At 41.6% G+C, this 13,199-nt stretch overlaps 1 protein-coding gene across 1 annotated transcript; it reads left to right on the forward strand.

The window, feature by feature from the left end:
• Nucleotides 1-5,209: 5,209 nt before the first annotated feature.
• On the forward strand, nt 5,210-11,860 carry LOC108672808 (alpha-1,4-N-acetylglucosaminyltransferase-like). The gene is made up of 6 exons (XM_018160550.2): nt 5,210-5,407; nt 5,644-5,774; nt 6,668-6,766; nt 9,864-9,999; nt 10,530-10,654; nt 11,341-11,860. The coding sequence occupies exons 2-6, from the start codon at nt 5,670-5,672 to the stop codon at nt 11,500-11,502; spliced, it is 627 nt and encodes a 208-aa protein (XP_018016039.1). The 5' UTR covers nt 5,210-5,407; nt 5,644-5,669; the 3' UTR covers nt 11,503-11,860.
• The last annotated feature ends 1,339 nt before the right edge of the window (nt 11,861-13,199 follow it).

Raw genomic sequence — 13,199 nt, forward strand, 5'->3', positions numbered from 1 at the left:
CATCACTCATCACCATCACTCATCACCATCACTCATCACCATCACTCATCACCATCACTCATCACCATCACTCATCACATCACTCATCACCATCACTCACCACCATCACTCATCACCATCACTTATCACCATCACTCATCACCATCACTCATCACTATCACTCATATCTCATCACCATCACATCACTCATCACCATCACTCATCACCATCACTCATCATCATCACTCATCATCATCACTCATCACCATCACTCATCATCATCACTCATCATCATCACTCATCACCATCACTCACCACCACCACTCACCACCATCACTCATCACATCACTCATCACTATCATCACCTCTCCAGCCCACAGAGCCCTCTAGGAAGCACGGCTGCTGCATGCGACGTCTCCATCAAGCAGACGTTGGACGCTGCGACGTCTGGCACCACGTCACTGGTGGCACGTACGGGCAGACGTTAGTACGTCGTCGTCTTATTATTTGAGAAGGTAATATGTCATCGCATTACTAATTGATAAGTTATAACGGGTTGAGCAATTCGATACCAGGTAAACCTCGGGATTGCAACTATGTTACCCAAATAAAAATTAAGAGTGGAGCACCTATGTTTTTATGATGGCCATCGGCGGACGCCATAGGTGGAGAAGCTATGATTTATGCAGCGAATTAAGGGTGGCGTGCACCATCTTTCCCATACCTATAACATGCCTGTGGCCACGTTTGCGCTCAAACCTTACGTCCACCAAAAACTTTCATTCGTCATTGATGAATCTTTGTTGTACCATAGGTGGCCACCTCTCACAGAAAATTTAAAAAAATGCTCCCGGTTGCACCTAGCCCAGATTAAGAACTATCGTCTGTCTAATAAATGCAATTTTCTCACGTGAATTCATTTATTTGTACACGAATAAATATGGATGACATATTATTCATTCCATGGACGATTGGCACCAATCACGGATATATACAAGTGTATAGACGAGATTGGTGTCAATAATCTAGGAAATGAATTTTCTTATTTCACATCTATTCAACAATGTACAATAAATGAATGCACAACAGAGGTGGCATTTATTAGGAAGATGATAGTTTTTAATCTCGGCTAGGTGCAACCAGGAGCTTACTTATTTTGAGTGATGGCGATACAGAAGTAATTTCACGCCTACAGTCGAAACGGTAATTACTAAAGTATTAGAAGTGCTCGATCACAAAAAAAGTTCATTAGAAAAAAAAGTTCTACGCAAGATCAGAATTGTGTGGAAGCGGGTTAGATAACGATATGATATACAATGAAAATCTTCTAAAACAATGTTGCGTGAACTAGATTGAAAGACAGAATTATCGAAAATTATTTCAAATTAAGAGAAAAACACCCATTAATGCCATATTAATCCTCAACGAGAAACGCTCAATGAAGCCCCATATCATGGCTAATCCGAACGGAAGAAAAAGGATAAATAATAGAGTACGCAACAATTTTTATGCTATGTTCATTGAGATCTCTCGCATTCCTATGGTTACGTTAACAAATTAATCAACACATTCCGTAAGGAAAAATTAAAGTTAATTCTAGCCCTTCATGAGAATCGGAACAAGACATAACTCATACCATACCAGACATAAATCATAAAATTCGAATCACCACAAGATTACATTCGAATCACCAAGATCATAAAGGAGCACACGACGTAAGCAGCCGTAGCAATACGAGCAGCCGTAAAAATTAATTATATCTAAAGTACGGTATAATGAAGTCTTCACTTGGACTAGCACTAAATTCAGAAGCAACTGGCTGTGCCTGAGAAGGTTCAACCATAACCAATTCTGGAAGCATTGAATGTGTTGAACCCGCGAAGAGCTCTTCGCAAGCCACCGTTCGTATCAGGCCTGTAGCGACATCGGGCTCGCCTGATGGTGGATCCGGAAACAACATGCAGTTCAACGGGACCAAGTTTGAGGTTTTGAGCTACAGAGGTAGCGAAAGAGCTGGTGTGGAGCACCGCTACCTAGCACCTGACAACTCGGAAATCGAAGAGAAGCGACTCGTTCGTGATCTAGGAACGTTGATGAATAATCAGGTCAATTTTGGTGATCACATAAAGGTAATAACCGCAAAAAATAGGCGACAGATTGGGTGAATCTGGCGGACATTCAGAACTAGAGAAGCAAAACCGATGATCACACTCTTTAGAGCCCTTGTAATACATATTCTTGAATACTGCTGCCAGCTCTGGACCCCGTTCACACTCGGCGCAGTGCGGCAACTGGAAGGTGTCCAACAAACCTTCACTTCCAGGATCAGAGGGATGGAAGAGTTAAACTACTGTGGCGCCTGGGTCTGTACTCACTGCAGAGGAGACGGGAGAGGTATTTCTTCTGTACACATGGAAAATGATAACCGGAATGGTGCCAAACTTCGAGAGCGAGACATTCAGGATTTAGACATATCACAACGAGAGAAGGGGGGAGACTGTGCAAGATCCCCCCACTACGTAACAGATCCGCAGTCAGATTTCAATCCCTGTGGGAAGGATCACTTTCCGTGGCAGGGCCAAGGCTGTTCAACATCCTACCAAGGGATCTAAGACAGGGGGAGTTCACCCTGGAGACCTTCAAGAGACAAATGGACGTGTTCCTGAGCACAATCCCAAATCGTAGGCTGGTGACGCATGTGCAGGTAGGCTGGTGACGCATGTGCAGGTAGGCTGGTGACGCATGTGCAGGTAGGCTGGTGACGCATGTGCAGGTAGGCTGGTAAGTGGTGACGCATGTGCAGGTAGGCTTGTGACGCATGTGCAGGTAGGCTGGTGATGCATATGCAGGTAGGCTGGTGACGCATGTGCAGGTAGGCTGGTGAAGCATGCGCAGGTTCATTGGACGCATGCGCAGGTTCATTGGGCGCATTGGCATGCGCTTGTTCATTTCAAATAAAAATAATTATCGGAAAATATTTTTTTACTTTCTCTGATTTCATTAAAAAATTAAACCACGTTTCACGGGCAGGTTTTGCCAGCGTTTCGCTCAGTCTTTCGTGGGCTGCGGAAGCAAGCGACGGAACAAACGCAAGCGATGGACATACAGCGGAAATTGGGATAAATGCATGCGTCGTGACACCCTGCTTTCTCTGCCGTAAAACTGCCCGAAATCGACCAGTGAGTTGAAGTCCGGAAGTAGAGCAAAGAAAATAAGTTTTCTCCGAACAGGGTTAATTATTGATGCCTCAGAAGCAAGATTGTGTCTTCAAAATTGGGATCTGAAAGAAGAATAAACTTTGAGACATTTATTTGTAACGTATGTACAAGCAGGGATTGTTCATTCGAAATTAATGAGGTGTCAAACGAATGACTTTAAGAACGGTCAAGAGTCCGTGGCAAGAATGGGCTAGTGTCGTTATTTTGTTATGGCGTTGTTCCCGAGACCAAAGCCGGCGGTCTACTGTAATAATCGTACAAAATACTACCATAGTAAATTATGAAATGAAATTATAACTTAATTAGTACGACGACGTCCTAACGTCTGCCCGTACGTGCCACCAGGGACGTGGTGCCAGACATCGCAGCGTCCAACGTCTACTTGATGGAGACGTCTCATGCAGCAGCCGTGCCCCCTAGGGCACGGCTGCTGGAGATCATCATCACCTGTGGGCTGGAGAGGTGATGATAGTGATGATTGATATGATGAGTGATGAGTTATGAATGATGGTACCAGGGCAGGTTCCCATTGCTATTAGTCGTCTCCACCAGCAGACGATGTTCCATCGGGTATTTTTTATCACTTGGCAAGCAGGCCGCCTATACAATATGGCTACGTAGAGGTCGAGTTGTTCAACGGGAAGCGATATTAAGGGGACCATAACCGTCTGAAAATATGTAAAATTTGGCTTTTCCGTTTTCTTGGCTCATTTTGTTGCTGCTGAAAAGGCGCAAGTAACGCAATAAATCGCATGTATGTGCGTGCTCTAGTTTTTGCGTAAAACAATTAAGACAATATTTAAAATTAATATTTTTTAACAAAGATTTCTTTAAATTAAATCAGTATTCATGGATCATTACTCCTGTTAAATTCAAAGTGTTTGCACTAGTTTGAAAGTCACAAACAAGACCCGTTCAACAAAGCTAATACCATGGATATACATGCAATAATTTTTGCGTTTGGTGTTTTGAACTTTTATAAAATAACCATTTTATAACAAAATGTTTTGAAATTTTCATTTCAAATATTGAGTTTATAGCTCATTATTCGCGTTAATTGCAAAATGTTTGCACTCGCTTGAAACAACAAACGATACACGCTCAAAAACGCTATTACCACGGATGTACATGCAATGTTTTTGGCGTTAGGCCGGTTGAACTTATATAAAATGGTATTTTTATGTATATATGAAAATATAAAAAAGTCACATTTTTCGCTTAATATAAAACTGGACAAGAACAAGGGTAAAGACGCGTGCTGCTTCCGTAAATGTAACTAATTTGCAACGTGTTAGCTTGGGCTACTATCAAGCAATTTTTGACATATACTTTTTTTCAATAAATTTTATTTATTTGGCTCCTTTGAACTATTAAAATTTCCAAATTACGCCATCTTAAAAAATCCATCGCCTCCTATGATTTTCAAGATACAGTATTGAAAGACATAAGATTCGATTCGTGAAGACCATGCCTAGCAACTCTAGAAGCCCACTTTTTGTATTTGTACATGGTTTGACTTACATATGGAGGGAGGGGCGGGGGATTGGGGTGGGAAATGGAAAAATTGAAAAATGCGCATGAAAAAAACATAAGGAAAATCGAGAATCTAAGCTAAAGAGCCGCTAGATAATTACGTTGCAAATCGAATGAAATGTGTCTCGATATTGTAGCACGGTAATTGCATAAGTTGCAAAAATTTGAGAGTACTCTTCCTTTTGCCGTTTTCTATTATTTTCGCGATTTCTTTCATTTTTTGCACGAAAAAACTAAACGATCAAAATGTTTTTGTTTTTATGTTTTACGTGTGCGTGCGAAATTTCAGGAAAATCGGTTGTTAAGTGTAGAATTTTTTCCAGCACTCATACGGTCCACTTAAACGAAAGAAATTCCACCATGCTTTTTGCGAGAGTTCCTAAGCAGTTTCACTTCTTGACCCCACTCTTCTGGCCTCGACCACTGCATGCAACAGGCCTTAACCGAACCACTGCTTAACATTTTTGCTCATCTCTGCAGTTACTGCAAAGTAAATCCCGACGCATCCGTGTGGTTCTTGGTGACGTCTCAATCTTTAGAACCCTCGACGCTGGCAGCCTTGAAGGCTCTTCAGGTCACCTACCAGAACTTGTGTGTGGCTTATGTGAACTTCGACTAGCTTTTTAAGGGCACTCCGCTGCTAGAACTTTACCACTCCAGAAAGTTCTATAAAACTTGTGAGTATCTTCTCACTTTAAATGATGTTAACGAAGTAATAGCTTGTGTCTATCCCGGGAAAATTTTGAGGACCAGCATGTTTTTATTTTGATCTAACGGTTTATTGCAATACCATAGTGAGAAACTGTTCCTCGGGAGATATTGTAAATATAACAATCATGAACATCAAGTCTTTTATGAATTCGATTCCAGCAGCAATGTCGCAACCGTAAAGGTCATTTTGTCATCTTGGCAGCGCAAAAAATCCACAACCTGAGCGACATGAGCCGCGTGGCGCTGGTGTACAAGTTCGGAGGTCTGTACTCGGACATGGACGTCATCGCCCTGCGCCCTCTGGTGGGCGCCACCAACTTCATCGCGCTACAGGTGCCTCAAGCCAAACTTTATAGGAACAATTGCGGAGAATATAATACATAATTGCACCACCCGCAGGTGTCCATGGATGAACACTAATTTCTCAGTGTCGATACTTCGAAGAGTAAGAGAATAACTGACAACAATTTATAAGAGAACGTATCTGGATAATGTATAACTTTAAAATTCATGTTTTTCTTACACAGCAAGAGTTGAGAAATGATTTAAAAGCAGTATCTACATGAAGCAAGTTATAAACGGAAATATAAATCGAAGACATCTTGCAACCTGCGTTGGGTGCGCCAATAAAATCGCATGCTTGGAAAAATTTGTTTGTTCTGTTATTATTCAGGCACTAAATGATTGTGTCTGGTACTTTGATAATGGAATTGACTATTGGCATGATTGAATATTGGGATAATATTGAATTGGCAGGATTGAATATTGGCATGAACGAATACAGGATTGATTGATTATGGGCATGCTGGTTTAAGCTAGCAGGCGAGGTGTGTATCCTTTCAAGTCTAACTAGTCCCAACCTCGTTGTGGTACCAAGCGTCTTGTAGGTCAGTCAAGGCTTGTGAGTCGTTCAACTTGGCGTTTTGTTAGCTTCTTACAGCCAAGACTCATTCGGAACTAAATCAAACTTTAAGACTAAAAAATGAATGACAGTGGAAATTTATCTAACAAACTGGAATTACATCATCCTATACCAGTCCGTGCTTACTAATTTTTAACATTATTTAGATTACAGTTGGTAATTAGACACGATGATAAATGAATTTGCATGGGAAAAAAATTACAGTTGACAGGTGACTGAACTTAATTGTAATCAGCGAGCAACCAACAGTTTCATAGAAAATATTTCATAGGGGTAACTATAAAAATTAAAATGATGCTTACAGGACGACGAGATCGGCTACCTCAACCCCGCCATCCACCGCATGCGACGCCACCACCCCATGTTGCTGAGGATCATGAAGCATGTTGCTGCCAACTATAATGTGAGGGCATGTTGGGCCATGTTGCAGCCAACTATAATGTGAGGGCATGTTGGGCCATCTTGCTGCCAACTATAATGTGAGGGCATGTTGGGCCATGTTGCTGCCAACTCTAATGTGAGGGTATGTTGGGCCATGTTGCCGTCAACTATAATGTGAGGGCATGTTGGGCCGTGTTGCTCAGGGTCATGTGTTGAATAATGTCAACATGGCCCAGTAATGATGTTGCTGCTGGAGGGTTGTTATGATCTCCAATTGAGGTCATGAGGATCATCAAGATCCATGCGGGCGGTGCGGTGAGAAACTGCCTTCCTGACAACACGAGTGTTAATGCTCCACTTACCTAAGCGTCACTCAGAGTACAGCCGCAGCATCACTTCAAAATTCGTCTCGTGATAGCACACGGAGATTAATGACAAATTTACTTGCCATTGCTTCATATATCACTTGCAACTTACAGCGAATGAATTGTCCTGTAATGGCCTCAGAGCTCTGACTTCAGAGGCGAATAAGGCACTTTATGGATTTGTAGCGGTTCCGTTCTAGATTATGAAAAAATATGATAAAAATATTTAAAAAGTTAGAATTAGATTTAATTGTAGAAATAAGATTTGTTCATACATGAACGTCACCACAATGAAGACGACAATCGTTGACTCCATTCCAAATTTTAGTATTTCGATTTATTCCACCAGAACCTCTTATTAGAGTGAATATTTAGGTGAACCAACTGTCATTCCGTGCTAATTACTTTGTTTAATAGCTAAAATGATTTATACTGTTTATAATCGTTTTATATGTAATTATTTTTGTGTATTTTATAACGATTTATTGTTCATACAGGGTTCTGTACTTAGACCGAAGAAATGCGTTTTTATTTCCCACAAATTGAACGTGAGATGCTTTAGATTCTCGTGTGGACATGACACTTGTAATATCCCCCAAGAATTTCTATTGTCTATGTGGATCGCAGCTTCCGATAGATCACAACTGTATATTTCTCACTGTTCTGTATTGATCACAGCTTGTGTTCTGATCACAGTTGTGAATTCATCACAACCGGAAAATTTTTCACAACTTTTAACACTACCTTTACACTTAATAAACCTGTATTTCAGCAAGGTCATATAATTTGAAGATTAAGCTTGCATCTTGACCCATGTATATATATCGGTAATCTGATTTGAAAGTAGATCAACGAAAGATTTCCTCTGATGAGGGCAAGGCTAACGTTCTTAATCAGTTCTTCAGCAGTGTGTTCACAGATGAGGACTTGAACAGTATTCCAGATATTGAGGAGCGCCCAGTCGGCTCGAAGTTAACATGTTTTGAAATACACGAAGAAGAGGTTCTCAAGCGCCTTGTAGCTCTAAATCCCAACAAGTCATGTGGACCAGACGGCTTCCATCCCAGATTGCTCAAAGAATTAGCAACCGTTCTGACCGGCCCATTGACAGTATTCTTTCAAAAAACCTTGAACGAAGGAACTTTGCCGTCCGACTGGAAAGAAGCTCAAGTAACACCATTGTTCAAAAAAGGTGACAAAAGCAGCCCCGGCAACTATCGCCCTGTCAGTCTGACAAGTATTTTTTGTAAGCTAATGGAATCTGTTGTGAGGGATAGGATTATCGATCACTTGACTGCTCACCATCTCATATCAGATTATCAACATGGTTTTATCGCCGGTAGATCCTGCACCACTAACTTATTATCTACGTTAAACGATTGGACTCGCCTGCTAGACGAAAGGGAGCCAGTGGAAGCATTGTACCTTAATTTTGCCGAACCATATGACAGTGTTCCGCATGAGCGGCTGTTGCGTCTTTGGGAATTGAGGGAAACGTACTCCAATGGATCAGAGATTTTCTAGTAGGTAGACGACAACGCGTCAGTATTAACGGAACCGTGTCATACTGGGCATCAGTGCGCAGTGGCGTGCCACAAGGAAGCGTTCTTGGGCCTATTTTGTTCGTTGCTTTTATAAACGATTTGCCAGAAGCGTGTGCTCCATGTATGCCGAAGCGTGTGCCAGAAGTCGCCAGCGTGTGCTCCATGTATGCCGACGACACAAAAGTTTATAATACAGTGAATGATGCGTCAAATAGAGCGCAATTACAAGATGATCTTGACAGTTTAGTTAACTGGGCTGATACGTGGCAGCTGCGGTTTAATGCTGACAAGTGTAAAGTACTTTACACCTCGGGAAGAACAATGAACAGCATGATTTCACTATGAGAAGACATGGTTGCAACGAAAGAGTAATGATTGAAAAGTCTAGTGTGGAAAAAGATCTCGGAGTTTATGTCGACAAGGAGCTGAAATTTTCTAAGCATGTTGAAACGCAAGCTAACACATCCGACAAACTTCTTTGATTAATCTGACGCTCATACGAGTTCCTAGATGAAGAAGCGATGAAGCAGTTGTTGTTGCTGTCGTGCGCCTCAATCTAGAGTTTGGAAACGTTGTGTGATCACAGAGATTTGAAAAGGACAGAAATTTACTAGAGAATGTTCAAAGACGTGCAACAAGGATAATTCCAGGCTTGAAGGGCAAGTCCTATGAAGAAAGATTGAAGATTATGAAGCTTCCATATCGACGTCTGCGTGGGGACCTCATTGAAGTATACAAGTATACTAATGGTTTATACAAGGTCCCCGAAGGATTACTAGAATTTGAAACAAGAGCCGACACCAGGGGCCACGGCTATAAACTAAAAAAACTACGCTGCAACTTCTCCACGCGACAAAATTTCTTCTCGCTTCGAATCACCGAAATGTGGAACAGCCTCCCCAATGACATCGTTGGCGCTCCAAGTATGAACGCGTTCAAGAACAGACTAGGACTAGATAAAACTATGGAAAAATATATGTTCAGATTTGAAATGCCTAGCACCATATCAAACCCGGTGGAAGTCTAGTAGCTATTTGAAACTATCGTCAGTCATGAAAAGATCCGGTCAAATGAAACGATATTAGATCTTCTGTGAACTAGGCACGAAAAGGAAAAGAATCGGCGACAGGCCACATCAGGCCTACACTTCAGCGCCGAGATCAATACGTTATGTTATGTAGACGATCTAATATTTCGTTTATGATTGCAGGGCCAAACTTGGGCCGCCAACGGGCCCACTGCCACGTCAGACCTAGCGCGACTGCTAGGATGCGATCTAAAACCCGTCGGCTTAGATCGCCTCCTGAACGCTACTCACAACCAAACTTCTCAACCAATTACCCCCCGTAATGCAACCAATCCCTGTTACAAGGAGCTCATTTACATTGCCATGTTCGACTCGAAAGTTTACAAGGCGTGGGTGTTGCAGCTACGTAGAGGCTATTTAGTTGTGGTTTTGTGCCTTTATTGCATTCAAATAAACAAGCGGAGATGCAACGTTTCTTTCATAATTGATACAGTTTTTAAATGCTTCCAATTATTAGCGGTAGCATATGTTTCTTAATGTCAGTTTGCTCGCTTGTAGCCTCTGCCGCGCCATGGGCCGAGTCGGTGTGTTCTACTTTCTCTCCTTAGGAGCAGACTGGAAAAAATAGATAAACAATAACAATTCTACATGGATATTTTAGGAACTAAATGTTTTGTTCGTTATTGTTCAGAAATTTGAACTCATTATACAAATATTTTGTTATCCGATATCCTGGAGATATTTATCACTTGAAGTTTCTAGTAGTATTTAGTAAACTCACCGGTGACTCATGGGTGGCCTTCCATCGCTTGTCGTTAGTCGCCAATGACTCGCCCTTGAAATGTGCAGACCAGACGGAGGAATGCGACTGGGTGGCACTTTGGTCCAATGCCTTCATGGCCGTGAACTTCAGAGCGGCTTATAAACTTTTTCTTGGACCTGAGAAGAACGAAACTTCTCCACCCATACAAACAGTGAGTATAGATCATAGTTTGCGAGGTGTCCACTAGCAAGAGATTGTAGGGCGACTTTGGTGAATGAAATTTCAACCTGATTCTGCCAAGTTAACTTCTGGACAATGACATTTTCACGACCAAGAACATCTGTGATATGCTAACTGCCATGAATAACTGTAAAATTCTCAAAGTCAACAAAAAAGGTGTCATTTTCACGGTCAAGAAAAGTTGACATTCTCGCGGCCAGAGTAACTGTAATATTCCAACGGCCAAAATACTGAGAAATTTTCACGACCAAAAATAACTGACATTCTCACGATGAAGAACATCAGTTAAATTCTCTCGGCCAAGAAACTGTGCTATTCTCAGTGACAATAACAACTGTAATATTTTCACGACCAAAAAGCAGTGAGAAAAATTATTTTCTCATGGTTGTGATGTGCAAAACATTCATGTCATAGAAATTTATCGCTGGATTGAGAGACTGCATCTCCGCTTTGAGGATCTTATATGAACGTGTTGTGTCTAGTGCCAGATTAATAAAAAGGAACGGCATTCAGCTCACTTTAGTTGAAAGTACTGGGTATGATCTAGACAAAGGCATGTTCAAAACCAATGATAGACAAGATATCAAATCTTTATTATTCATAATTAATCATATGATGACACTCCCTAATTATAATTACAATATATTTATTTTGCAGCTGTACCCGGACAGCCTGGGCCTGCATTTCTACAACTACATGACCCGAGACAAGGAAGTACAGTCAGGCAGCCACATGCACAGGCTCGCCTCTGAATTCTGTCCAGTCGTCGTCAAGAAGCATCCGCTGCTCGCAAGCATGAACGTTTCCATTAGTTCCTAACCGCACTAGAGAGGCTAATCCCATGAATGGATGTTCAGTGACACGCAAAAGTATTGGATGCATTATATTTTTCTTCATATCTCTAGTTAAAGTGCGAGATTTTATATAATATTTGGTCATTTTATTGCCAAGGGTACTTGTAGGATTTAATTTTTTTGCAAATTTTTAGTTTGTAGAACCTAATTTATGTTGGATATTTTGGTAGTCCAATATTTGTTTGTGAGCTGTAAATTTTAGAGTGCAACGTATTTGGGTTGCTAGTTTACCGTCCGTAGCTCTTATTTCGAGTCTAAAATCGATTGCATGATGGCAAAATTTAACGCTGCAACGACAATAATAAATTCGATGGTCAACTTTTGGGAAGCTTGACACTTCGAGTTAAATAAAGAAAATGATTAGTGTAAATCAGCTTTGTATCCTTGACTGACTAATTATATCAAGATCTTTTGGAGTTATATCAAGCAGAGGAGTTAAACTTGTTGTGGATACCGGAATTGTGAACTAGGTCGGCTAGATCTTGCTGAACAATTCAAGATTAAACAGCATGGATAGTAGTATCCAGGAACTAACGCTTACAGTTTCTGGACCCGATGTTGTTCTATCAGTGCTGCTGAAAAGTGTGTCGGAACATTTTAGTTTTCACTCATTATGCCGTCAAAATCATCTATGATAGAGGGTATTATCACTGGTTATGTTAAATTGAGACTGACAACACCAATTTACAGTGGAGAGGCTAAAAACCGACGTCAACATTACGGAAAGTTGACCTTAACCTCACAAGCAATCAAAGAGTTTGATAATGGATTAGCCACGAGGCTGGATTGTACCTAGGCTTCTGCCACGGAGTCGCTACAATCGGCTTGATTTTTATTGGGTCTTCTCAGCCACCCGCTCGAAATCAGTTTCTGGTCACAATCTCCTGTCCGAATTTATTGTGTTTTAAGAGTATGGCAAAGATTGCACACAGACGAATTTTATCGAGCTGGTAAAGTCATAGAGGCTGCATTTCAAGACCGTCCAAGTAATAGAAGGAGAAGCGGCTGACTTAAGTGCTCCCGAGTCCTGAGCGTTACCAGATCCAGAGTCTGACCAGCATCTAAATTTTGTTAGGGTTGGAGGAAGCGGTGGAGTCAACATGACTTACCTGGATTTCGCGAAAACTTTTGACAAAGTTGGGTACGGTTCACCATGGATGAAAACTGGGTTTCAGGGACCTTGAAAGTACCCGGCCAATCACCTTGACGCAATCGGCAAGGCAAAGTGCAGAAAAACTACTAACATATACACCATTATCACCCTTCACCACCGTCACTCTTCACCACTATCGCTCTTCACCACTATCGCTCTTCACCACCGTCACTCTTCACCACTATCGCTCTTCACCACTATCGCTCTTCATCACCATCACTCTTCACCAATATCGCTCTTCACCACCGTCACTATTCACCACTATCGCTCTTCACCACCGTCACTATTCACCACTATCGCTCTTCACCACCGTCACTATTCACCACTATCGCTCTTCACCACCGTCACTCTTCACCATTATCGCTCTTCACCACTATTGCTCTTCACCACTATCGCTCTTCACCACCGTCACTATTCACCACTATCGCTCTTCACCACCGTCACTATTCACCACTATCGCTCTTCACCACTATCGCTCTTCATCACCATCACTCTTCACCACTATCGCT

This window comes from Hyalella azteca, unplaced genomic scaffold (assembly GCF_000764305.2).
Source record: "Hyalella azteca isolate HAZT.00-mixed unplaced genomic scaffold, Hazt_2.0.2 contig6036, whole genome shotgun sequence".
NCBI classification, from domain to species: Eukaryota; Metazoa; Arthropoda; class Malacostraca; order Amphipoda; family Hyalellidae; genus Hyalella; species Hyalella azteca.